Genomic DNA, 24,935 nt, shown 5'->3' with positions numbered 1-24,935 from the left:
ACTGTCACTAGCCTACTCTAAAAAACATCTAAAGGATACACTTTGGCACAAAGGAAAATTTATCAAAGAAAGAGGATCTCAGCTACAAAAAAAGAATAATGAGCAGGGGAGATGCCAAATATGGATAATAGAAACACTGGCTAAATGAAATAATGGCATTAATGTTTAATGTGCTATAAAACTTTAAAAAAGCAAATGTAAATTGGAAGTAAGCAAATGAGTCAGTAGGGAATGAGTTAAAGCAGTCCAATATCCCAGTTTTATTCTTGGGAAGTGTTAAGAGCTCAATATTAGACCTGCATTCTCCAATGTGTTAGGCATTAACCACATGGGTCATTTAAATGGAAATTTATTTAAACTAAAAGTTCAGATTTTCATTTGCACTAGGCATATTTCGAGTGTTCAATAGCCACATGTGGCTAGTGGCTCCTTTATTGGGCAGCACAGATATTCCATCATCTCAGAAAGTTCTGTTGGACAGTGTTGCTTTAAACATGAAATAAATAAGTGTGTTAAAATTTCTTGAGTAACCACTAAAACAGGGACACAAAACTAGGGGTTGTATGGTATTCTTAAAGGAGTATTAGGAAATGTTGGGCTATTTTTATTGTCACAGTTACTGTCGATGGGCAGGTAATAGTGATTTTAAGCATCCTGTCATATAAGGTTTAGTTTCACACCAGAATAATTGATCCTACCCCAAATGGCAACAGAAGAGACATCATTAGGGAAAAAATAGGTCAGTCAATAATGACAAATGGTCCAATTTCCCAGAAATATATAACAATTTTAAGTGTATAAGCATCTAATCATATGGCTTCATTCATATAGTACACACACACCCATACACACATACATATAGCAGGGGCCGAGAAAGTATACACATTTTAAGAAAAGGAAAAAACTTTTAAATTTATAATACTCAAGTCATTTTTGACTTCTGCTATTACAAGAAGTACTCAGCCTGACTTGATTTCATCTTTTGTTATTAGTATGCGTTGAGTATTACAATTTTAATACAACTTTTTCCTTTCTTAAAATTTGTGTACTTTTTTTTTGGCACCTCCTGTATATATACATGCATGGTAGAACTCTCAAAGTTGACTGTCCAAGGGACTGTAACAAACTGCTCAATATATGGAAATAGTCAACATAAGGAACTAGGCCTGCTGTACTGACTTGTACATGTGGTGCATGTCTGGTCTATGAAATTAGGTCAACTGAAGGAGGTCATCAGTGTAGAGACATGGTCAACTACAGAGGTTCTACAGCATATAAATGAATGAATAAGTGGACAAAATTACAAAGAAAAATTGACAAATTCACCCATTGTCATGGAGATCTATAAAAATGACTGTCAGTAATTGATATATCAAATAAATTAAGAAAGTAATGATAGGCTCAGTGCCTATGGCTCAAGCTGCTAAGGCGCCAGCCATATACACCTGAGCTGGTGGGTTCGAATCCAGCCTGGACCCACCAAACAACAATGACAGCTGCAACCAAAAAATAGCCAGGCTTTGTGGCAGGCGCCTGTAATCCCAGCTACTTAGGAGGTGGAGGCAGGAGAATTGCTTAAGCCCAGGAGTTGGAGGTTGCTGTGAGCTGTGATGTCAGGGCACTGTACCCAGGGTGACAGCTTGAGGCTCTGTCTCAAAAAAGAAAATAATGATAAAGAAGATTTGAACAACAGACATTTCTGTTTGTGATTTAGTACATTTATGTGATCAGTGCATAAAAGGAAAATATCAAGTCTTTTACAAGGGTATATGGAATATTTATGAAAAGTGGCTATGAAGTCTTTAAGGACATCTCAACAATTTTCAAAGAGCATATTCTTTGATCCCATTTCTTTTTTTTTTAAGAGACAGTCTTGGGCGGGCAGTGCCTCTGGCTCAGTGGGTAGGGCGCCGGCCCCATATACTGAAGGTGGCGGGTTCACACCCAGCCCTGGCCAAACCACAACAACAACAACAACAACAAAAAAAAAAAAAAAAAAAAATAACAGCTGGGCATTGTGGCAGGTGCCTGTAGTCCCAGCTACTCGAGAGGCTGAGGCAAGAGAATTGCCCAAGCCCTGGAGTTGGAGGTTGCTGTGAGCTAAAACGCTACAGCATTCTACCGAGGGCAATAAAGTAAGACTGTGTCTCTACAAAAAAAAAAAAAATAAGAGAGAGAGAGAGAGAGATAGTCTCACTTTGTCCCCCTCGGTAGAGTGCTGTGGCATCACAACTCACAGCAACCTCCAGCTCTTAGGCTTAGGCGATCTCTTGCCTCAGACTCCAAGTAGCTGGGAATACAGGTGCCCTCCACAACACCCCACAAACACCTGGCTAGCTCTGATCCATTTCAAATAATTTAGAAATTAATAACAAAAGATGACTAAAAGGAAAAAAAACAAATGTGTTTATAAATTTAAAAATTGCCCATAACTCATAGATCAAAGGGGAAGATACATATAATTTAAATGACAAGATATATAGAATTGACTAATAATAATAATATCAGAACCTGTGAGGTGCAACTAAGCCTGGAGTTAGAGTGAGATACATAGTTTTTTGTTGTTTGTTTGTTTTGTTTGTTTTTAAGACAGAGTCTCACTATGTTGCCCTTGGTAGAGTGCTGTGGCATCACAGCTCACAGCAACCTCAAACTCTTGTGCTTCAGCAATTCTCTTGCCTCAGCCTCCCAAGTAGCTGGGACTACAGGCACCCGCCACAATGCCCAGCTATTTTTTTGTTGCAGTTGTTATTGTTGTTTAGCAGGCCTGGGCCGGGTTTGAACCCACCAGCCTCAGTGTAGGTAGCTGGTGCCATAACCACTGTGCTACAGGTGCTGAGCCACGAGGTACATAGTTTTAAATACCAATGAGGAAAAGCTGAAAACTCAGGGGAGGCATAGTTAATTTAAGAAGTTAGTAGTGAGGATCGTGATGCCTACAATTTGCTTTCACATATTTCACAGAGAGGGAGAAGCGTATGTTATAAATTACTAGCTAGTGAGTTTTAGGAGAGGGGTTATGGATATTTGTTGTCCTATTCTTTCAACTTTTTGTAGATCTGGAATTTTTTTTTTTTTTTTTTGAGGCAAAGTCTTATTATGTTGCCCTGGGTAGAGTGCTGTGATATCACAGCTCACAGCAACCTCAAACTCTTGGGCTTAAGTGATTCTCTTGCCTCAGCCTCCCAAGTAGTTGGGACTACAGCTGCCTTCCACAACACCTGGCTATTTTTTGTTGTAGTTTCCATTGTTGTTTGACAGGACCAGGCAGGTTTCGGACCCACCAGCATTGGTGTAAGTGGCTGGCGCCCTAGCTGCTGAGCTACAGGCGGGGTGCGAGGTCTAGAATTTTTCGAATTGGGGGAAAAAATTATTTGTTTTAAAATCAAGAATAAAGCAAAAATACACCACTTGTATTCAGATTTGTACTAAAAGTCTTAGTCAGTGCAATATGACAAGCAAAAAAAAAAAAAAGAAGAAGAAGAAAAAGAAAGAAAGAGGAAAGAATTAATAAGAAAATTGTTGTTTGCAGATTTAATGATGGCCTGCATTAAAACCCAAAAAGAATCTGTAGTGAAGTTGTTGAATTAGTTTTTGAAACCTTGGATTATTATAAGGTTTGCAGAGATAGAGCAATATGTAAAAATGTATTGCAGGTTCAGCAATAATTAGAAGATATCAGTAAGAATAGTCTTCTTCTAAAACAGCAACAGAAAAAATCTGAAATACCTAGGAAGTAAATCAAACAAGATGTATAATGCCTCAGTGGAGAAATTTGACTGAAAGAATTTAAAGAAAACCTAAAACGAATTAAAATGTGTATCACGTTTATGGGTAGGGAGAGTCATTGTCAGGCATGTCAGCTTTCCCAAAGTCATCTATTGTGTGATAATAATTCTAATAAACATTCCAATAGGTTTTTTTTTTTTTTTTTTGTAGAGACAGAGTCTCACTGTACCGCCCTCGGGTAGAGTGCCGTGGCCTCACGCGGCTCACAGCAACCTCTAACTCTTGGGCTTACGCGATTCTCTTGCCTCAGCCTCCCGAGCAGCTGGGACTACAGGCGCCCGCCACAACGCCCGGCTATTTTTCTGTTGCAGTTTGGCCGGGGCTGGGTCCGAACCCGCCACCCTCGGCATATGGGGCCAGCGCCCTACTCACTGAGCCACAGGCGCCGCCCTCCAATAGGTTTTTAATAGAACTTGACAAAGGTGTTTCTAAACACTGCAGGACCTCTATAAATTGACCATGCCAGGGACTAAACTGGTCAACATACAGAAGTGGTCAACATAAGGAACTAGGCCTTAATACGTGTGGTGCATGTCTGGTCTTTGAAAATTAAGTCAACTTAAGGAGGTGCTCAACTGTGGAGATTCTACTATATGTGGAAAAACAGTGCTAAAGAACAGTCCAGACACATAAGAAGAAGGAGATTAGCAGTCTTGTTCTACCACATGTTAAGACTTATGATGTTTAGGGCAGTCTGTAGGGGTAGACGACCCAAAGACATAGATCCCAGAAATAGGCCTGTACGTTTATACAGACTTTAGAAATGAGAGTTTGTGCTGGCGATCAGTAGAGAAACTATTCAGTACCTGTGCTCAGTGAGTCCCTGAACCTGTGTATTCCTTAGGGATTGTTCCATGAATGTGTGCTAGGCCCTGAGGGTGTAGGGTAAGAACCATTAGGTGCAAGTTCTGTATCTGGACTCTGGTAACTCTAGCTCTCTATGGATTTTCAAAGTTGTATGTAAAATTGAATGTTAATTTTTCTGGATGAGTTTACATCAGATTCTCAAAGGGAGATTCCTTGGCCCCAACGTATTTAAAACAAACTTCTTGACGATATTAAACATTGATCACTGAGGTTCCCACTGGGTGTTATGACATCACCAGTAAGTATGTGCTATCAAATATAGCTTAGAGTGTGAAAGATACAGGAACACAAAGAAGGTCTTCTCAAAGGGAAATACTAAGCTGAGTATGGAGGAGTACAGATAATTTGTTCTGGCTGTAGAGGGACAAAAGGAGGGATCTGGGCCAAGAGTGTGTGCAAAGCATGGAAATAGAGCCTGGATTGTGTAGGGGAACTCCAACTATAATTGGAGTATGAACAGTTATAAAGGAACTATAGAGATATGGCAAGAAATGAGGCTGGAAAGTTCAGCACCTACCAGATATATTTCATGGGTTTTTATTCTATGCTATAGAATAATAATTTGGGGCATATTTCCACTTTGGGGGAAAAAATCTAGCAGGAGATATAAGCTGTTTTGGAGATAGATAAGGTAGAAGAGACTGAGGTAGGTCAAGTCTAGAGAAATTTTCAGATTTCTGACCTACTTTTGTCTTTATTCCTCACAATAAAGAACATAGCAAGAAAAGTTGATTTTGCTGTTGTAGTTTTTATTGTTTGAGTAGGAGAAATGAGGACAGCACATGTTAACCAGAAGATCCTGGTGGCAGTGCTCACCAGACTGTATTGTATATGTATTCTGTCATATTTATTATATAGGTGACTATAGATAAACATTGGTTGAGACTCTTTGGAATATAGGTCGTCATTGGAAGCCATTGGAAGGAAGAACAGAGTCTGTTGTGCAGAGGGCCGTGGGGGTTAGAAGAATATGCTCCAGTCCTTTCTTCTCTTTCTCCCATCCCTGCCATGCAAAGTCTATACTGGCTGCCTTAGAGACCCTTGACTCAAGGGAACAGAGGAAGAAACGTGTAGGCAATGAAATAAAGGGGAGGGGGACATTACTTTGGCCACTGATCAGGACACTAGATGAGAATGGACAAGACGTGCATCCCCAACTCACTAATTTCAGTAACCAGCTGAGTGACCTTAAGCAAGTCACTCATCTCCTCTGAGCCCCAATTTCCTTGTCTATAAAATCTACTTTCACTTACAAAGTTGTTATGTAGATCAAAGGAAATCGTGGATGAAATTACTTCGTAGAAGGTAAAATGCTGTGGTACAGTGTTGATCAGTGTAGGGGTAGAGGTGGTGGTGGGAAGCTAACTCTGTAATGTCAGTTGAATTGAATGCCTAAGGCAGGCTAAATTCCCTTTTATATGGTCACAGTTATGCAATCATGGATTTGCAGAGTAGAAAGAGACTTTAAATAAATAATCCTATAAGTGTGAATGCAGAGATCTGCAAAGGTTATTAACTTAAAAGACTCACCTAACATTCCACAGCAATTTCATGTCAGGGCTTATTCTGGAATCCAAGCTTCTTCTCTTTAGGCCTGGAGTCCATTCTGACTGAATTAGGACTGTCTTACAAGGAGACCTTCCAGAAGGTAACTGATATGTTGATGAACATGGCAGAATTAAAAGAGTATTGATATCTGAGGTTATTCTTATCAGGAGTGCCGGATTGTTATGTAGTCTGGAACAGAATGTGTTTATTCTTATGACAAAGAGGAAAGTAATTTGCCTTAAACTGACTGACTTGCATCTATTGCAGATGGTTGATGTAGGAACTTTCTTGGAATAATGTACTGATTTGGTGATTATTCAACCAGAGTTATAATAGGGACAGAGCACTGACAAAATGGAATGGCTTTTGGAAAATTCTCAAGTGGCTGCCTCCCACCCGCTTCCCCTGGTTTCTACACGATCCTTATAAACAGCCTGCTACTCTACTGCTCATCCTGCAGAATAATGAGAGATTTTACTAGCGGGATTGTGCTTTGCATTTGTACATACTAGTCTTTCAATAATAGTGCTTCACTGATTCCTGTTCACACTGGATCAGTAATAGGATCCAAGTGTGGCCTTCAAAAACTGAGTTTATATCATTAAGAATAGAGCCTTTGAAATCAGATTAATAATACTGTCTGTGATATCCTGAGCTTTCATTGTGTGCTAGAGACTCTACCGGATGACTTACATATGTCAAATTATTTAATCCTTAGTAATCCTATGAGGTAGAGCTTTTTTTATTGCCATTTTATAGGTAAGGAAAGTAAAATCGAGAGACAGTAGCTTCACCCAGCGTCCCTCAGCTGGTTTCAAAATTTAAGTCAGACACTAACGCTGATGCCCTTTTCCCACTTTTTGGCTATATCATCCATCTCTGGCAAATCATTTAACTTCCATTTGCTCACATTCTTCAACTATAAAATGGTGATCACATGAATAGCTTCTACCCATCTTCACAGATGTTGGAAGGATAAAATGTGCAGAAACATTTTTTAAACTCTGGAACGTTGTGGGAATATTTTATGCCAGTTACTATTAATGCTGTTTATAAAGTGCTCTGTAAATGTTTTTTGTTGGTTATTATTCACATTGTTTATCATTGTCATAATAATTATCTTACCTAACACTAACACTTTTTTTTTAAAAGAGTAAAATAAGCTGTAGTTTCTATGATTCTTTTTCGGGTACAGCTATGATGAGAAAGTAATTGAATGATTCCCTAATTTGGGGTTTTCGTGATTTGCAAAATCTCACAGCATTCAAATCTGATATATTTTGTAGGAATATATGTAACTTTATTTTTTAGTACCAGGGAGAACAATCTGGTGTGGTAAATTTTTGTATAAAGGCTTGAAATTTTCATGTTTTTTAGTCTTCTCATTAATGGCTTTGTGTTAAGTACAGCTGCCACACCATAGCACTTCAGATGCCAGCATGAAGCTCGTGTGGTTCTGCCAAGTGTCTGATTTAAAGTGATTACCGGAGATCAGTGATCGTCCAGAAGTCACAAGTCACCCTGGGGTAGCTGAGAATCACTGGTTGCGCCCGGGACTCCATTGTGTCCCGGTTCTCCGAGGGCTCAGTGTCATATATAACCACCTTTCAGTTTTATGGCGGGCGCCTCTGGTGCAGTGTCATCATCTCTCCCTCCACTTGTGCTGCATTGCAGGCTTTGCTCGAGTCCATGGTTGATGCTGCCGAGAATCTTTGTCCCAATGTGATGAAAAAAGCCCACATTCGACAAGACTTGATTCATGCCAGCACCGAAAAGATTTCTATTCCACGTACCTTTGTTAAAAATGTCCTGTTGGAGCAGTCTGGAATTGATATCCTTAACAAAATTAGGTAGGTTTATAATGTTAATAAACCTGAGATCTGCAGTTTCTATGAATGCAGTCAAGGCAGCTGCTGTAAAGAGGGTTTTTGTTGATTTTATCCATATATCATGTGTTTAGAGATGGTTAAGAGGTAGACTGTATCTAAATATAAACGTATATTGCATAGGTTTTTTACATCTCAAAGAAAAAAGATGAGCACATATATGCCTGCATTACTTATGAGCATAGAATTATCTGCTCTCTTTGTTTTATGTCTAAGAGGGGGTTCATTTTTGTAATCTCTATTTTCTTCTTCTGAAGTATATCTTGCACCTTTATAAATCACTAGCTTCCAGATACAGATCAGTTTGACATTTACCATCAAACTGTTGTGAGCAAATACACAGCCTATAAATAGGCAAAGAGACCCACTCCGACCTTACTTTATTTTATTTCTGGGGGTTGTTTTGGTGGGTCTGTGATACTGTGTATTACTGGTGCCACTGGAGTGCTTACAGAAATTTCTGCTTGAAAATTTTTGAAAAATATGACAAGATATAAATATTTAGAAGCTATAATTACTTGACACTTTCCCCTATTTTTACATAGAGACTCTCAGGTGATCACTCTCAGGTATTGCAATGTAGCTCAGTTCTTATGAGATCAGTTAACTCTCATAATATTTCTTAGTTGGGGAATCAGATTATTAAAAATTGAGTTTAGAAATATTCTTAATTTCCCTCTTTAACCATTTCTGAATAATGATAAAAGTAGTTAGGTATAACAGGAAGTAACCAGCTCCTATCTGGAGAGTTAGGAGTGGTTCTAAAACATAAAGAAAATGAGAGTCAAAAACAAAATAAGCCAAAAACAACACTATTACTTTTTAGATTTCAAAGGCTGACAGCCTTAAAGCTAGATTATAGACCTTAAGGATTTAGGAATTCTGCAGTGACTAGACAGTCTCAGGCCTAAGTTATAGCTATTACTTTTTGTTATTTTTTTGTTTGTTTTAATAAAGCTTCTAGAACTTACTCAGCTGAATTATAAGGCAATTGTAAGGACTTGAGAAATTAAAAAAAATACTTTTAGAGAGTTTATAGGGTCCCATAGGTGAGTGATTTTATGAACTCTTACCCTTGCTTAATATGCATACATATTTCTATAACCTGTGGTTTCAAAGTTTGAGTATCAAATTCTGTTTAATGTGGTCACTTTCCTTAAAAATGGGCAAATCCCGAAAGTTTCACAGCAGAACTCCTCACATCAATGAATCAATTTTACGCTTATTGGCTTCATACTTAGCTCTTTGTAATACACTATACTGGGTGTTGATAGATGGAAGTGTGGACACCCATACACACGCGCATGTGTGCATTCATGTCCTTGCACACACATGCAGGCTAAGTTGATTCATTTCCTCTAAAACTTCTGCAATAGGAGAGTATAGTACTAAGTAGCAAAATAACAGAAGAATCCTGAGACATTCAAAAATAAATGCATTTTTAAGATTCTATCTTTTTTGGTATTACAATTTGAAACAGATCCAGGGGTGTCCAATCTATAGCCCTCAGCCACATGCATATTATTTGAGGCCTATTTTGCTTATCTGGGGTGTAGGATATCATGAAAATTATATGTGGAATTTTTTTTTCTCGTCAGCTTTCATTAGTGTTTATGTTTTTAATGTGTGGCTCAAGATACATCTTTTAATTCCAATGTTTGGCAGAAAAAAAAAAAAAAACAACCCTGATAAACCACTCTCCTCTCAACCTTCAAAGAGAGGGAGAGATCTATTGAACCTAGAGTTTTACATTTCCGAAACACACCTAAAAATAATTAGAAGAAATATTTACAGTTAGATTTCTAGGCCCTTCTGGAAATTTGGTATGGAACCTAGTAATCTGTATTTTTATTATGAGACCTGCCTGGATAACTTCTACCAGTAAACACCCCAGGAGAATAACAAGTAAAGTATTAGATAAACCAAATAGCTGGTGAGGCCTTGTTTCTGGGATAGGAATTAAAGAAACATCCTTTTATGTTTAGCCCAGAACGATTTTTACTATAGGCATCAAAGCGTTCGTGCTTCTGTTTTCTGTCCCATCATCAGAAACCTTCCTGTGCAGAGAAATCTCCATGCAAATTATTGCCTTTAGGTTAACAAGATTTTTCCCTGTTACATAAATATACTACAACTCCAGCTTATGAGACAATATTGGAATGTGGGTATATCTCTCTCCAGCACATTTATATTCAAATGTACGGTGCATTTATGTATATTTGTATGTATGTGCATCAAGTATTGTGACTGAAAACACACATGGAAGTTGAATTCTTGAGAATACCAAATTGTTAAAATGCTAACTAAAATGCCAGCCATGTTACAGAAACATTAGTGGCTGAGTTTGTGTATTAGTGAAAATCATAAACCACTTTCTGTTTTCCGAGCAACTTTCGAAGTCAAGCAAGGGGCACCAAACTGAAATTTTTAGGAATGTCTGTTTGTAAAAGAAAAGGGTACCGCGAATTTGTAACTATTCAAAGACGGAAGGTGAGTCAAAGCAGAAGCACCATAATATGGTACCATTTGATTAGTAAGAAAGTTTTTTAAAGGGTGGGGGATATGCATATTAAAGCAATAACTGATTTGACAACTAGACTAGACCTTCTTAATTTACTCCAGCCCACATTCGTTTTCACTTATGTCAATGGATGAATTGTTCCTCACCACATGGTACATATGGTTCCCATTAAGTTTTTCTTTATTCAGATGTTTTTCATTTCTCCCATTAAATCTAGGGTTTTGAAATTGCAGAGGCAGGCTGAAATTGGTAAAGAAAGTCTATTACCTGTGTGTTTATGGCAGTGTTTAAGGCTTATTTTTAGAAATCCTTAGCCCTGTTCACACATTCTTTTATTCCACATTCAAAAACAGAAATGGAATCACAGTTGGCCTTATCACCATAGCATCAAGGGTGGATGATTCTTGCCTCCTTGCACATATTAAATGCTACTCTATCCTTTTGATTTTTACATAGTGAAGTAAAGTTGACAGTGGCTTCCTTCCTGTCTGATCGAATTGTGGATGAAATCCTGGATGCACTTTCACATTGCCATCATAAACTGGTGAGTGCTGTGCACACATGGGGCAGGACCTCCTTATTAGGCTCCCCTGTGATACAGGATGGCCTCCATCATGGGGTTGTGGTTTCTTTTCCACATTTTTCTACTTTGAAGTTTTATGGACTAAGATCCTAGTTCTCCTCATTGCTCTTTTTTATCATTTCTGGCCATTCTGGCTCATGTTAAGATTTCTCAAGAGGGAATGGCAGGGGAAAGTAAAAGTGATCATATCCAAAAATCTTGTTCATTTATAATGCATGCTAAAGGTTTTGGTAGGAAGATCATATTGAGGCTGTGGTCTAAATTTATCATTTTTAGTTTATTTTAATGTATGTGTGCTCATTCTGTTGCTCTCTGATATTATTTGAGAATGGACTATTCTGAAAACATGGAGGGAAATGAAATATTTGAAGTCTAAAGAAAGTATACGACTAGATTGTGTATAATCTAATGATGGATAGCTGCTGACTGCTCAGTAGGTGTCTTAGATATAACCAATGTGAAAAAATAAATTTCCTTCATTTAGAGACTGGTTCTATATCTAGGTAAGGAACTTGATTTCCATTATCAGTCAGTACATATGAAAAAATATGTCAAAACTTTATGTTTCTCAAACTTCATGAAGTTTTCTGTGGCATAGATGAAGGTCTTAGCACTAGGTGTATGTATGTCTCAAAAATATTAGCAAAGTGGTCCAGTGCTTGCTCTCCCAAGCAAATTATGACAGCGTTTCAAGAAAACAATTTAAGTTAACTATGTAGGATGGAGATACCCAGTTTGATGGCATTTAATTATTAGGAGATTTTGGAGAATACTGAAATGAGACGAACAGCAAAACCTTTTTTCACATGAAGCAGACACAATGCATATTTTGGAAAAAAATCATTTCAGATAAATGTGTAAGACTGTCTCCTAAAATTTCTAAGAATAGGGCAGATAGATGTCTGTAGTGGCACTACGCAAAGTATTGCCTATGTACAGGAGCTGGCCCACTGATGGTTCCCAAAAAGAAGCATTGAGAGACTCAAGCAATTTGACATAGCCGCAGTAGCCAAACATGTTATTTTTCTAATGTTTTGTTTTCATTGTATATTATCAATATATTGGTTTGTGCCAAATTAGACATATGAAAAACTGGTTTATCATTAGGTTGAATTTAAGAAGCACTATTCTCTAGTTCCTGACATCCATTTGTTTTTTTTCTTTTTTTTAATTAGCACAAACAAAGTTAAAAGAGCATCTTTTAGAAACGATTTATTGGGTGGCGCCTGTGGCTCAGTCGGTAAGGCGCCTGCCCCATGTACCGAGGGTGGCGGGTTCGAACCCGGCCCTGGCCAAGCTGCAACCAAAAAATGGCCGGGCGTTGTGGCGGGTGCCTGTAGTCCCAGCTACTCTGGAGGCTGAGGCAAGAGAATCGCTTAAGCCCAGGAGTTGGAGGTTGCTGTGAGCTGTGTGAGGCCACGGCACTCTACCGAGGGCCATAAAGTGAGACTCTGTCTCTACAAAAAAAAAAAGAAACGGTTTATTGATAAGCTATAGCTTAAGGAACTGCCTCAAAATGCCCACTTGATGACACAAATACTGGATAATGTATCGACATAGTTGCATGTGACAACCACACTGAGAGTTTGAATTTTCCACTTTGCATTTGTCCTTTTTTGAAATAATAAAGACTTTTTTTATAATTGGAAAGGAATTGGGTAAATATATTTTTGGTTTGAATGTCATTTTAGCATTAGTACTGCTGGTATGGATTATAAAAAAAAGGGATTAAGTACTGTATGAAGGAAATAGTATTGTCAAAGTGAAGCTTTGTTTTCAATGACATTTAAACACCAGTTTTTCCAATTTAAATTTCAAAAGTGCTCCCAAAGATTCTATGGACTTGTCAACTGGTTCTCATTGTTTCAAAATAATTAAAGTTCCTGGTGTTGAGAATCTTTATCACAGCTCAATTCACAATTGCCAAGACGTAGAATCAACCCTAGTGCCCATCAACCCATGAATGGATTAACAAACTATGGTATATATATACCATAGAATACTATTCAGCCATAAAAAAGATGGAGACTTTACATTTTTTGTATTATCCTGGATGGAGGTGAAGAACATTCTCCTTAGTAAATAAACTATCCCAAAAATGGAAAAGCAAGTATCCAATGTACTCAATACTAATATGAAACCAGTAGGTAAATAACCACATATCCACACAAGAGAAAAACATAACTAAATTCCAGTGGATGGAGGAAAATGGTATGCTCTTAACTAATGGGCAATAATACAAGGGTATATGGCCCTCTTCCTGGATCAAGGGCTCAACTACAAATTGGACTTTACCTAACCAACACAAACAGTATCACCTAATTATATCTACCCTCATATTAATGTGAAGTTTTAAAAAAGTTCTTGGTGTGGGATCAGCTCCACACAGGAGCTTATTAATTTCAGCTGGGTTTATATTCTCTTACTGTTTAATTTTTTACATTTACTGCAAGTATAACCCTGCACTGGAAATTAATAAATCATATTAAATATGATCATTATATGAAAACAAAGATAACAATAAACAAAATTTTACACTGATTTTTTAATCCTTTAAAAATAACAAAAGTTGGAATCACTTTATTTCCCTCAGTTACCTTTTTTTGAGAAAGAATCTCACTTTATCACCCTCAATAGAGAGCTGTGGCATCACAGCTCACAGCAACCTCCAACTCCTGGGCTTAGGCGATTCTCTTGCCTCAGCCTCCTGAGTAGCTGGGACTATAGGCGCCCACCACAAGGCCTGGCTATTTTTTGTTGCAGTTTGGCTGAGGCCGGGTTTGAACCCGCCACCGTTGATATATGGGGCGGTGCCCTACCCACTGAGCTGCAGGCACTGCCCCCCCTCAGTTACTTTAAGCAATAGAGATAGAATAGATTCCTTCAAAGGAAATATCAAATAAAGAAAGAACTATTTTATTCTAGACTAGTTCCCCATTTACCAAGGGAGCTTTGTATTTTCTTTCTTTTAAAACATTCTCCCTTCCAAAGAAAAGTAATGAAAGAGCTAAGTATTTCTGTTGTAAATTGACCTCTAGGAAGAAATAAAACTTTGTCATTAACCTCTTGTCAATATAGTTCTCAACTGCGCCATCTTGTGGAGGATGTCTTCAGGAGGCCAGCTAAGCAACTCTTCCCTTGTCTCTGTACTTAAAAATTCTTCTTGGGTGTCTTGATCCTCTAGGCTGACCATTTCAGCAGGCGTGTCAAGACCCTTCCTCAACAAGAATCCTCAGAGATCGAGCTGGCTGAGGAGAAGCCAGTTAAACGCTCCATTATCACAGTGGAGGAGCTAACAGAGATAGAGCGTTTGGAAGACCTGGATACCTGTATGGTAAGATGCACCCTCTGGTGGCACCATCACAACTGGACTGAGCTATTGCTTTTCTAAAATGATCTTGCTTTTTGAAATCAGACCAAAAAACCCCACCCCCTTCTCCCAACCATTCAAGACAGTTCATTCAGAAACTTGCTGCCATGAAGAGGCTGCTAATGAAGCTAATAAATCTTGAGCTTTGGGCCCCAAACTTCCACAGCTTTCTTCTAAGGTCTTGTAGCCATGGCAGAAGAATTTCCTAAATTAATTAGGAGAAATGGATTAAATAACTTCTAAAGGTCCTTTGTAACAGGAAATCTCTCTCAATAAAACTGATATAAATGAGCCATTTAAAAATGGAAAAGGACTTTTTCACAAATAAAATTTAGAGGATGATTATCTATTTATTGTCTTGGTCCTATCATTTTTTTTCTGTTTTTGCTGCTTCCTGGTTTTTTTTGTTTATTCATTTTTTGGTGGTTGTTCTTATACAATTTTCTGGTATACCCTTAAACTTGGGTTTCCTGTTTAGATGAGATTCTGTTTCATTCTCTTGACTTGATGTGTTTTAGAAGATGGAATATACACTAAAGTGTTTACCTAATAGTAGGTCTTCATTCCTTACTCATTTTCTAAATTTCATGTGGTGCGTCCACCTGGCCCTGTATCTAAAGCAGCGGTTCTCAACCTGTGGGTCGCCACCCACAGGAACTGCATTAAAGGGCCGTGGCATTAGGAAGGTTGAGAACCACTGCTCTAAAGCGTTTAAGTTTTTAATACTTTTTTACGTTGAGGATAATTTTTCTTCAGTCTTTATTTCATTATTTTAAAATGTATCAGTATAGCTACTTCTCACTTAGCCATGAAAACAGTTATATGTGCCTGCTTCATTCTCTGAATTCAATATGTTTACGTTTTACTAAAATATTTACTTTTGAGTAATAACTTATGAGAATATGGTAACGAGACTAGGTTTCAGTTACTTATGTCCCTAAATGTTTCTACATTCACTTCTGATTGTAATAATTTTTAGATTCAGCCATTGTTAAGGAATAGTACTTATTTTAATGGCCAGTGTTATTTTTCAAGCCTGGAAAATAGTGTAATGCATTAAGTTTTCCTAATGTATAAATTGCTATTGTCATTTTTTAAAGTCTGTGAATAAAATAGTCAAGTACTTTCCATGTAAAGCCGTCATATATAAGCCGAATAACAGAAAAAGCCTAAAGTATCATCCAAGAGTTCCAATTATCTTCTAATATCATTAAATAAAGCTGAAAATATTATTTATGTAACTGTATAAATATATCTTTGATCTGTGTGTTGGGAATTATCAAGTTTTTGGAAACTTCCTTATCTAGTACCTTGTAAAATGTATATTTCAGAAGTATTTTAAATCCGTTTGTGTTTCGAGGCATTGTAAGTCAGACACTATATTATCATAGGATAATTGTCCTAGGGAGCTCTTAGATTACCTCTTAAAATAAGTAATAGGAAATAAATTCGAAATAAAAATTTAAAATTAACTCTACATGTCATGTTTCCTGCCAGAATTATTTGTTCATGTGTAAGTTGGAAAGGGGCAAAGTAAACATGAGTTAGTGAAATGTATTTTGGTGGGTTTATAGGTGACACAGCTTGAAAGACTGCCTCAGCTGCTGTAACGTTGGTTTTAAATTGTGTAGTCTTTTTTGGAAGGTTTTTTTGGTTCTGACTTTCTGCTTGTTTGACTGATTTTTTTTGTTTGTTTGTTTTATTCTGTGAAAGAGGAAAAAAAGTTGTTCACTTTAAATACAATTGGGTGAGAGTAGTGGAATCGTTTTTTAAAATGCATATAGGACCCCTGTCAGAGCCTAAGGAAGAGGCATGCTGCAGGCGCACCCCACCTGGAGGGGCTTCCATTTGGTAAAAGGATTCTTGTCATGATGCATGAGAGTCAAAAATAGATGTAGATCTCTTGGAGCAGAATTCTCAGGAGAACCCCATTTAGGAGGGTGGTGTTTCTCTGGTTCAGAGGGCCTAGGAGGGTCAGCAGTGAGGGCCAGTCCCAAGTCTTCCAGCTGTTGAATCCTAGGGTGAGGAACAGGACCCTGGGAGTAACAGAGAAACCCAAGACAGGTCTCTATAGAAAAACAAACGCATAGATCAGCAGACTTTTTAGTTGTGTTAATAGCATTTTTTTAGTGTAATAAATTTTGTCTTCAGTCATTGTTCTAACTAAAAAGTTGTTAAGTAGTAGAAAACCAGAGTTAAGGTTGTTGTTGTTAGTTTAAGGAAGGAAAGAGTATTTTTGTGTAAAGAGGGCAAGTCAGTGGGTTTTGTACTGTAATGATTTGCTCTGTACTCTCAGCCTAATTGTCGATTCTCAGCCACAGAAGATAGCACCATTTGCGTGGCAGCAGCTACCCCAAGTGCAGGGATCTCTCTCCTAATGGAAATCTATTTTCTGAGCTTTGAGCGTTGTATTCTAAACTAGTGGTACACAAATTCGCAGCTTATTTGGAAGGAGTAGAGCATTGGATTGGTCTTTTAAAATTACCTGCCCTATCTGCTTTCATAATCAAAGTAGCAAATCATTGCTTTTCATTGCTATCTATTACCAAATGTTTCAAGTTGTGATCCTCATGTTATGCTGTGCAATGGTGGGTGGATGGGGCGGGGGGGAGTTGTAGTACATATTTGAAAGGGAGCATTATTTAATTTGTGATAGTTTTCTAACTTTCTAAATGAGTGTATGCATTTTCCTTGTCAGCATTTCTATCTTAAGTGATCCAAAAGATTAGGACACAAAATTGTTCTGTTGTGTAGAACATTTCAGAAGCACAAGAACATAGGTGCATGCCTGTAACCTTACCATCATCAAATTAAAAGCCCCTAGCAGGTAGAAATTGTGCCAGAGATGGAGCTAGAGCCCTATTAAATTAGATTGCTTTGGGTGATCTTGTAACTTTACTATTACTCTTAAAGTGTTTGTTTAGAGACCAAAGAACTGTGAAGCTTTCCCTAGCTGGGTAGAGCATTCCAAAGTAGCTGACACTTCACCAACCTTCTGTTCACAGATTTAAGATTGTTAACAGATCCTGGCTCTTTCTATCCAGGATGTTCATGACATCTACTAAATCCATTTTTGAATATTTCTTTAGCAAACCTACTAGAGATCTGGCCACTTCTTTTTTTCCTTGCTCTTGGATTTCTAAACTTATGTTTTCTTCCATAATTGCCCTATTAGGCATAGACATTTAAGTTAATTTGAATTGAAGGATTACATATGTGGAGTTGGAAAGAATAATCCATATGATTGATTTCTTTGAAAAGAATTCATCATTTAGTCAACAACTATTAAACTTTTGCTTTGACTAAGTGAGGGCTGAAATAAGAATGAGTGAGTGATTCCATGGGGCCTGTTATGTGCTAGAGGATGACCAAGGTTCTAATCAAATTTAATTTTATAAACTTAAAGAAAAATGCTATTCTTTTGAAACAGAGTGTCAGAAAGAGAATTTTTTTTTAATGTTTTTCTCCAATAAGATAAATTATCTTTTTCTTTTGACTAGGAACAAACCAAGAGGTAATCTAGTTCTCCTGGTGGGCTAAAGTGGGCAAGATAGCCTGTGAAGTTTTTCCAATTATATGCACTCTCATAACCCAGAAGTTCGTTCTGACATTCCTTTAACTCCAGGGCAGAAAACCAAATGGCTTAACAACTTTTATTTTTCATTTTTTAAAAACACTTATGGAGTATCTGTGACTTGTTTGGCAGTATTCTCAGTTTTTATGACTATTAACCACTTTACTCTTTTGTTTTATTTATTTCAGGTTAATTTCAGGGTATAAATAATTAGGTTACAATGTTTGCATTTGTTAGGTATAGTCCATGTTATAGTTGTGTCCCATACCCCCACATTGTGCCCATTAAGTGGGAGCACACCAATCCCCCTCCCTCCCTATAAATAATTATTATCGTATCTTCCATTTAACAATTGGGAAAACTGAGGCAAAGAAAAGTTAAGTAACATGGCCATGGTTATGCAGGGCTAACCAAAGGCACACACTTTGATGCTAGAGTCTGTGCATTTAACCAGACTACTATAATCAGCATATAGATTTTATCTATGGTATCTTTTACAGTCATAATTAAATTTTGCATTAGACTTAATTATACGGCATTGATTTCTGTAAAATAGGTGCTTACTCATCCCAGATGAAATGAACAGAAAAACAAGTGAAAGGCATAATGTTATAGAACTATAATGGAAGCCTAGAGTTTTTACACATTGAAAAAAAAAGTATTTTAAAAATATGCCATGCTCAGTTATTATCCCATTATTAGAAATGACTTTGCCCCCTTTTGGTTTACCTAGAATAATCTGTGGCTCACTATGTGTTATTTTGTTGGTGACAATGACTAATTAGCTTTCCTATATGCTTCGTATCATTCCAATTCACACGCCTTATGTATCATGCTGAAATGTCTGTTTCTTTAGAAGCTTTATTGTTCATAGACCATCTGTTCTTCTCTTGCAGTCAGGTGCTCCTAGGAAATAAGTATTCATAACTGTATCTTTCAACTTATTGGCTCTTGGGATATTGAAGGATGCAGTTCTACTGATTTTATCTCTAAATATTTAATTTTTCACCATATATGGTATACTATCTTTAAAAAATAGCAGAGTTTAGGGTAGTGTGCCAAGAGAGTAAAAAGCCAGTGTCTTCTCCTTAGGCATAACTAGTTCACTAATTGTGTATAATTCTTTCAGTTACTTTAATGAGTGTCATACCAGTTTTAAATCAAAAGATCTTCATGCATTGAAGCAGTTCATCTGTTTATTGCTATTTCCTGGGAAAAGAATTTTTAAAAGATTTGAATTATTATAGAATACATCTTTGTGAATCCTGTCTTCACTGATAAAATAGCAATTATTTTCCCTTAACAAATTCAACCTCAAATTTTAATATATAACTTTAGCTTTTTAATGCAGATTAAAGACCTTTTTCCCTGCAAGTGGCAGAGCAGACTTCAGTACAAGAGCCCTAAAGCTCCCAGTAGGAACCAAACTCCCAACAGAAAAGATGGAGTGTACTTAAAAATTCCCTCCATAAAGTGACTTCAAACGTTAACCAATTGTGACTCGTCAGGTTATTCCACAACTGGTGTCCATATTGGGCATCTGACTTATTAATTAGAAATGGTGATTCTTATTGCCTAAATTTTGGCATGTAATGATTAATAATTATAAAAGACAATTTTGATCTTTCCATGTGAACTAAATTAAACAAATGGCTCTCATAACCTGCAGATTTACAAAATACAAACCATGGCATGTGGTTATGTGTATGACACAGGAGTATATTTACATGTTCCGTAAAGAAAAAAAAGAAATTATGTCTATCATGAACTGGATTAAAAAAAGTTTCTCTAAAATAGAAAATAATTTTAATGAAGTCTAAACTAGTTAAGCCCTTTACAAGCAATCATAGATTTAGTGATTATTGCTCAGGAGAATTACAGTAGACCAATAGTAAATAAAATAATTTCTCTAAATTAAATCTCTTTTCATCTCTTAGGAATCTTGTGTTTTCAAAGTACCACAATGACCTTTGCTCCAAAAAACATTCTCTTATGTTAGAAAGCTCCAAATTATCACTAATTGCCAGTGGAAATCAAAGACCAAATCCTTGCAGGATAAAAAATTTTCTTTTAAATTCCTAAATAAAGCAATCCTCAAATTGGAGAAAACAGTGTCTTTAGAATACTAAGGAAATATGTCCTATATGTGTGTGTGTGTGAAAGAGAAAGAAAATGGGAAGTCCTTAAAGTGGGATGAGGTAAAGGGAAAACCTGGGAGAAGATGGCTGCTGGCTCTCAAAAGAGCCCAGGGGACAAGGCAGAATTACTTAATGTTGGTGAAATCTTAGGGAGCAGCAGTTATCAAAAGACCTCTGAGGTCAAGCACAGTGGTTCACGGCTGTAATCCTAGCACTCGGGGAGGCCAAGGTGGGAGGATCACTTGAGCTCAAGAGTCAAGACCAGACTGAACAAGAGTGAGACCCCATCTTTACTAAAAATAGAAATATTGGCTGGGCATTGTGGCAGGCACCTGTAGTTCCAGCTACTTGGGAGGCTGAGGCAGGAGGATTGCTTGAACCCAGGAGTTTGAAGTTACAGTGAGCTATGATGACACTACCACACTCTAGCCTGAGCAGTGGAATGAGATTCTGTCTCAAATAATAAGAAAACCTCAGAACCAGAAATATCAGATTAGAAGGCCATTCATTCTTTCAACAAGAACATCAATCCATAGCATACCATGTAGTCTTCGCCTCTTGTTAGGAATGGAAAGTGAATGAACCAACATATCACCCACCAAGTTTGCTACGTTGAAGGGCAAAAATGACAACGGTGGTTCTGCTGGATCACAGAACTGCCATCTGTGTAAATCCCACACATGAATTTGGTTAGGTGTTGGAAGATGGGGGTCTCCTACTGAAGGGAGGTCAGGGAAGTCTTTCAACACTTTGGTCAAAACCCACTAGTGTGTTATGATATCATGTAATGTTGTGGCCAGGATTTTAAATAAAATGATCTGAAATAAAACAGATTACATCCAATATTTGTTTGTTTTATACACACGTACATTGTAGTTGGGGTGTAATATAAAATACATTTCTTTCAAATGAGTTACAGTCACAAAAATTTGAGAAACTTTTATTTACAATTATTTACTTCATCTGCTTGTGTTTCAGCTGTCCCAAAACACTAGGCATAAAGCAACTCCTTGCATTGACCTTATTCACTGTTTGGATCTGGGAATCTTTTCTACCTCTTCTATTTTTAAGTCTGAGCAGAGATGTAGAGGTAGAAGAGATTGGGTACCCTGGAGAGTCTTTGCTAAATAGACTCAACCCCTTTTTCTTCAAATTGTTTTGAGCCTCCAATAGAATTGCATTTACTGATAGGGGCTTTTGTTTGTCGTTAATTGTCATTAAGGACCACTTTAATAAATATTCTTATGCAATTTGTTACCCATATGTGCCATTTTTACTGTCTATACCACTATTGTGGTCACTATTTTGCTCAAAAGTGCCACCATTACAAATATATCCAGGAGAAAGTGCAGGTCATTATTAGAAGTAGTTGAAGTTCTGAACAGTTTGCTCTGTATCTTGCAGACTCAATGAGTTGTACCATGACCATGCCTCCTTTTAGTACTGTCGGTTGAGATGCTCAGAGCTGAATGTACATTTGATCTATAAAAAGCTTTTAACGCTTGGAGTTTGTTGTAGTCAGCCATAATCTTGGCTTCATTATTTTCCTTCTTAATTTACTCATTAAAGAAAAATCTTGCTGTTATTTATGGGTTTTAGCTCATTTATTGGATAAAGGTGTATACATTAATGAAGTGAAATAGGCCAGGTGTGGTGGTGCACACCTGTAGTTCCAGGTACTCTGGAGGCTGAGGCAGGAGGATGACTTGAGCTCAGGAGTTTGAGGTTACAGTGAGCTCTGATGATACCACTGTACTTATTACAGGTAGCCAAGGTGACAGAGCAAGACTCCACCTCAAAATAATAATACTAATAATGTGAAATATTAGATATAGTGGGAAAGTACTCTGACAGAGGTAGGCAGATTGCTATGGAAACACAGGGATGCAGCGCCCACCCTGGGGGAGGGGTATTGTCAAGGGAGGCTTCCTGGAAGAAGGTTCTAAGCATCATACCTGACGCATAATAGGCCCTTCATAACTGTTGGTACAATGAGAGGTGGCATTTGAAAGGGAATTTAGCTGGGCAGAAAATGAGTAAGTAAATTTATTTGAGAGAGCAGCACATGTAGAGACTCAAATGAGGAGAACAGCATAATTTGAGGAACTATTATAGTATTACGGGATGACAGGAATGAAGGGAGGAGAGAGGATTAGGTCAGAAGGCTGGAGGGGAAGGCATGAAGCACATCACACAGAGCTTTGTAGAGCTTGCTGAAGAGTTTGTGTATTTGTTTGCTTGTTTATTTTTAAGGCAGCAGGGCGCTACCAAAGGAAAGGAGACTTGAAGAAGGGGCAGGATTTGGTAAAAACAATGATTTCTGTTTTGTTCATGGTGGGATTGAGGTACTTACAAGACCCTGGTTGAGACGTCCAAGAGGGAATTGTAGATGTGGCTCTGGAACTTACTGGCCAGGTCTGAAGTGGTATCAGCCAGGCCCAAATAAAGCCATGGTACAAATGTGCCCACGGCCTCTTCAGCTCTGACAGCATTTTTCTTTTTCTATGTTTGTGACATTTATCTCAATTTGCCTTGAGCTACAGATGTATATATTCAACTTCCTACTTCACATCTCCAATTAACCATCCAGCAGTTATCTCAAACTCGGTATGTCCCAAACAGAATTGTTGATTTCTCCCCTCTCCCCTACCTAAGGCTTCACCTTCCAGCTTTATGACACAACCTTCTATCCTGCCCGTTTGTTCCTAATTCTACCAGGCAGCTACAGTCCGTTCACTTCTGCTTCTCTTCCTCCCCCAAGCAGCCTTTAGATTCTGCCTGGATTCATGAAACAGACTCGTACCCCACCTTCACTCTACCTCTTCAATCAGTCCTCCCCCTACTTAGTAGCCAGAGGAGCTTTCTAAAGTAGAAACTGGATCAGTATCTAAAGTGTCAAACCCTCTGATGTTTTCCCATCATACCCAGAATTTAGCCCCTTCCTTACAGTCCGTAAGGTCCCCCACAGGGACCTTATGGACTGACTTCTACCTCATCTTGTTCTACTCTGTGTTGGTTCCTCACCAGCTGCTGTGGCCTTCTTCCTTTTCCCTAGACTTTGCTGCGGCTCCCATCTCAGCTATTGCTCCTTCAGCTTGAGATACTCTTCACTTGGTTCCTGGTTCTTCCAGGGCTATCTTCTTCCCACCATTTACGTCTCAAATACAAAGTCTCTTTCTCAGAAGTTTTTATTGAACCTCTGAGCCAAAGAGGCCTTCCAGTCGCCATACAAATTATCCTATTTTACCTTAGCACTTACCAGGACTAGAAATGATCTTTATTACTTGTGTAAAGTACTTTTTGTTCACATTCCCACACTGAATTATAAGCCCCTGAAGGGCAGAGACTTTGTGCCGTTGACCACATATCCTCTGTAGGTGGAGCAGTGTCTGACACGTAAGTTTTGCTCAGTATATTTTAACATCCTGACTTTGCACTGTGCTTGCTTATATGGCTCTTCTTTCCTATTAGATTCTTTGCTCCTTGAAAGTATATGATGTTGATATCTATGGAACTAATGCTACCAATAAATATCTGTAATAGCAGATAAATCTGGGAATGTTAGAAAATAATTCTTCATATGGAAACATTCTTCTTATCTTTAAACATAAGAGGCTCGATTATTGAGAACATTATAAGTCACCCTGCACTGGAAAAAAAGATTAAAACCACCCACTTACTGTGCCCAGTGCTTTGTCATAGCAGCGGCATTGGTAGTTACTGTATTTTAACCCATTTTTCAGATGGGAATCTTAGAGATGTTATCATATTTACCCCATATCACTTTGCTAATAAGGGTTGCCATAGTTGGGAGCCCAACTGCAAATCATCTGACTCTCAAAACCCAGCGGTTCTCAGTCTGTGGGTTGCAACACACAGGAACTATATTAAAGGGTCGCAGCATTAGGAAGGTTGAGAGCCACTGCTCAAACCCATTCCTTCTCTGCTGATAACCTGGTCTTCAGCCTGGCCTGAGATCTCAGAGAGTCCCAGCGAAGTTTGGGGTAGGGAAGAGCCTTTACACTGAGAGTTCAGTAGGCAGTATCTCCATGCCCACAGGCCAGTTCTTTCTTTATAGAGTTTTATTCTTAATTCTCAGTGAATTGGGGGAGATGATGACCCATGATAACAAATTCATACCTCTTCCAGTTACAAGGCAAGCATTGGCTAGGGTTGTAGGTGCCTGACCTGATGGAACTAGCAGCACACACCCCGGGGGGGAGGGACTCTGCCTCTGCAAGCTGCCCATGCTGAGAACATCCAGGGTCCATCCACATTCAGTCCGTGGTTAACCACACTGTGCTACTTGCCCTGATTTCTAGTTTGACAGTTTTCCCTCTTGCCTGACTGAATCTGAAGTTTAACCAACTACTCCCTGAGAGTATAGACTTACAGAGAATAAGCAAGCAGGGTAGAATTACTTGGGTTGAAATTTGGGAATGACAATAAAGAAATGGCCTACACTGTAGATTTGGATGGGGAAAGGAAGCTAGTATATAACTCTGCGTTATGCTTTTGACTGAGTTAAAGTAGGTCAGACTAAGACATAAACACCTAGATAAATTAGGTGATTCTGTCTAAATCTCTATACTTGTACCCATTGTAGTTTTGATCACTAAGAGTGTTTGGGATGAGTTAACCCTCATTCTTTAGCTCCCA

The 24,935-nt window shown here is 38.0% G+C and overlaps 1 protein-coding gene across 6 annotated transcripts in view; it reads left to right on the top strand.

The window, feature by feature from the left end:
- Positions 1–24,935, top strand: part of CARMIL1 (capping protein regulator and myosin 1 linker 1) — a 346,904-nt gene that overhangs the window by 265,738 nt on the left and 56,231 nt on the right. For all 6 annotated transcript variants that reach the window (XM_053602593.1, XM_053602591.1, XM_053602592.1 and 3 more), the window contains exons 27-29: positions 7,879–8,054; positions 11,068–11,155; positions 14,379–14,528. In XM_053602593.1, the coding sequence (XP_053458568.1) occupies positions 7,879–8,054; positions 11,068–11,155; positions 14,379–14,528 (414 nt within the window). The remainder of the gene's footprint in view (positions 1–7,878; positions 8,055–11,067; positions 11,156–14,378; positions 14,529–24,935) is intronic.

The sequence above is a fragment of the Nycticebus coucang genome, chromosome 9, assembly GCF_027406575.1.
Source record: "Nycticebus coucang isolate mNycCou1 chromosome 9, mNycCou1.pri, whole genome shotgun sequence".
In the NCBI taxonomy this organism is placed as follows: Eukaryota; Metazoa; Chordata; class Mammalia; order Primates; family Lorisidae; genus Nycticebus; species Nycticebus coucang.
Note: the sequence above shows the minus strand (reverse complement) of the source record. Positions and strands in the feature narration are given on the sequence as shown.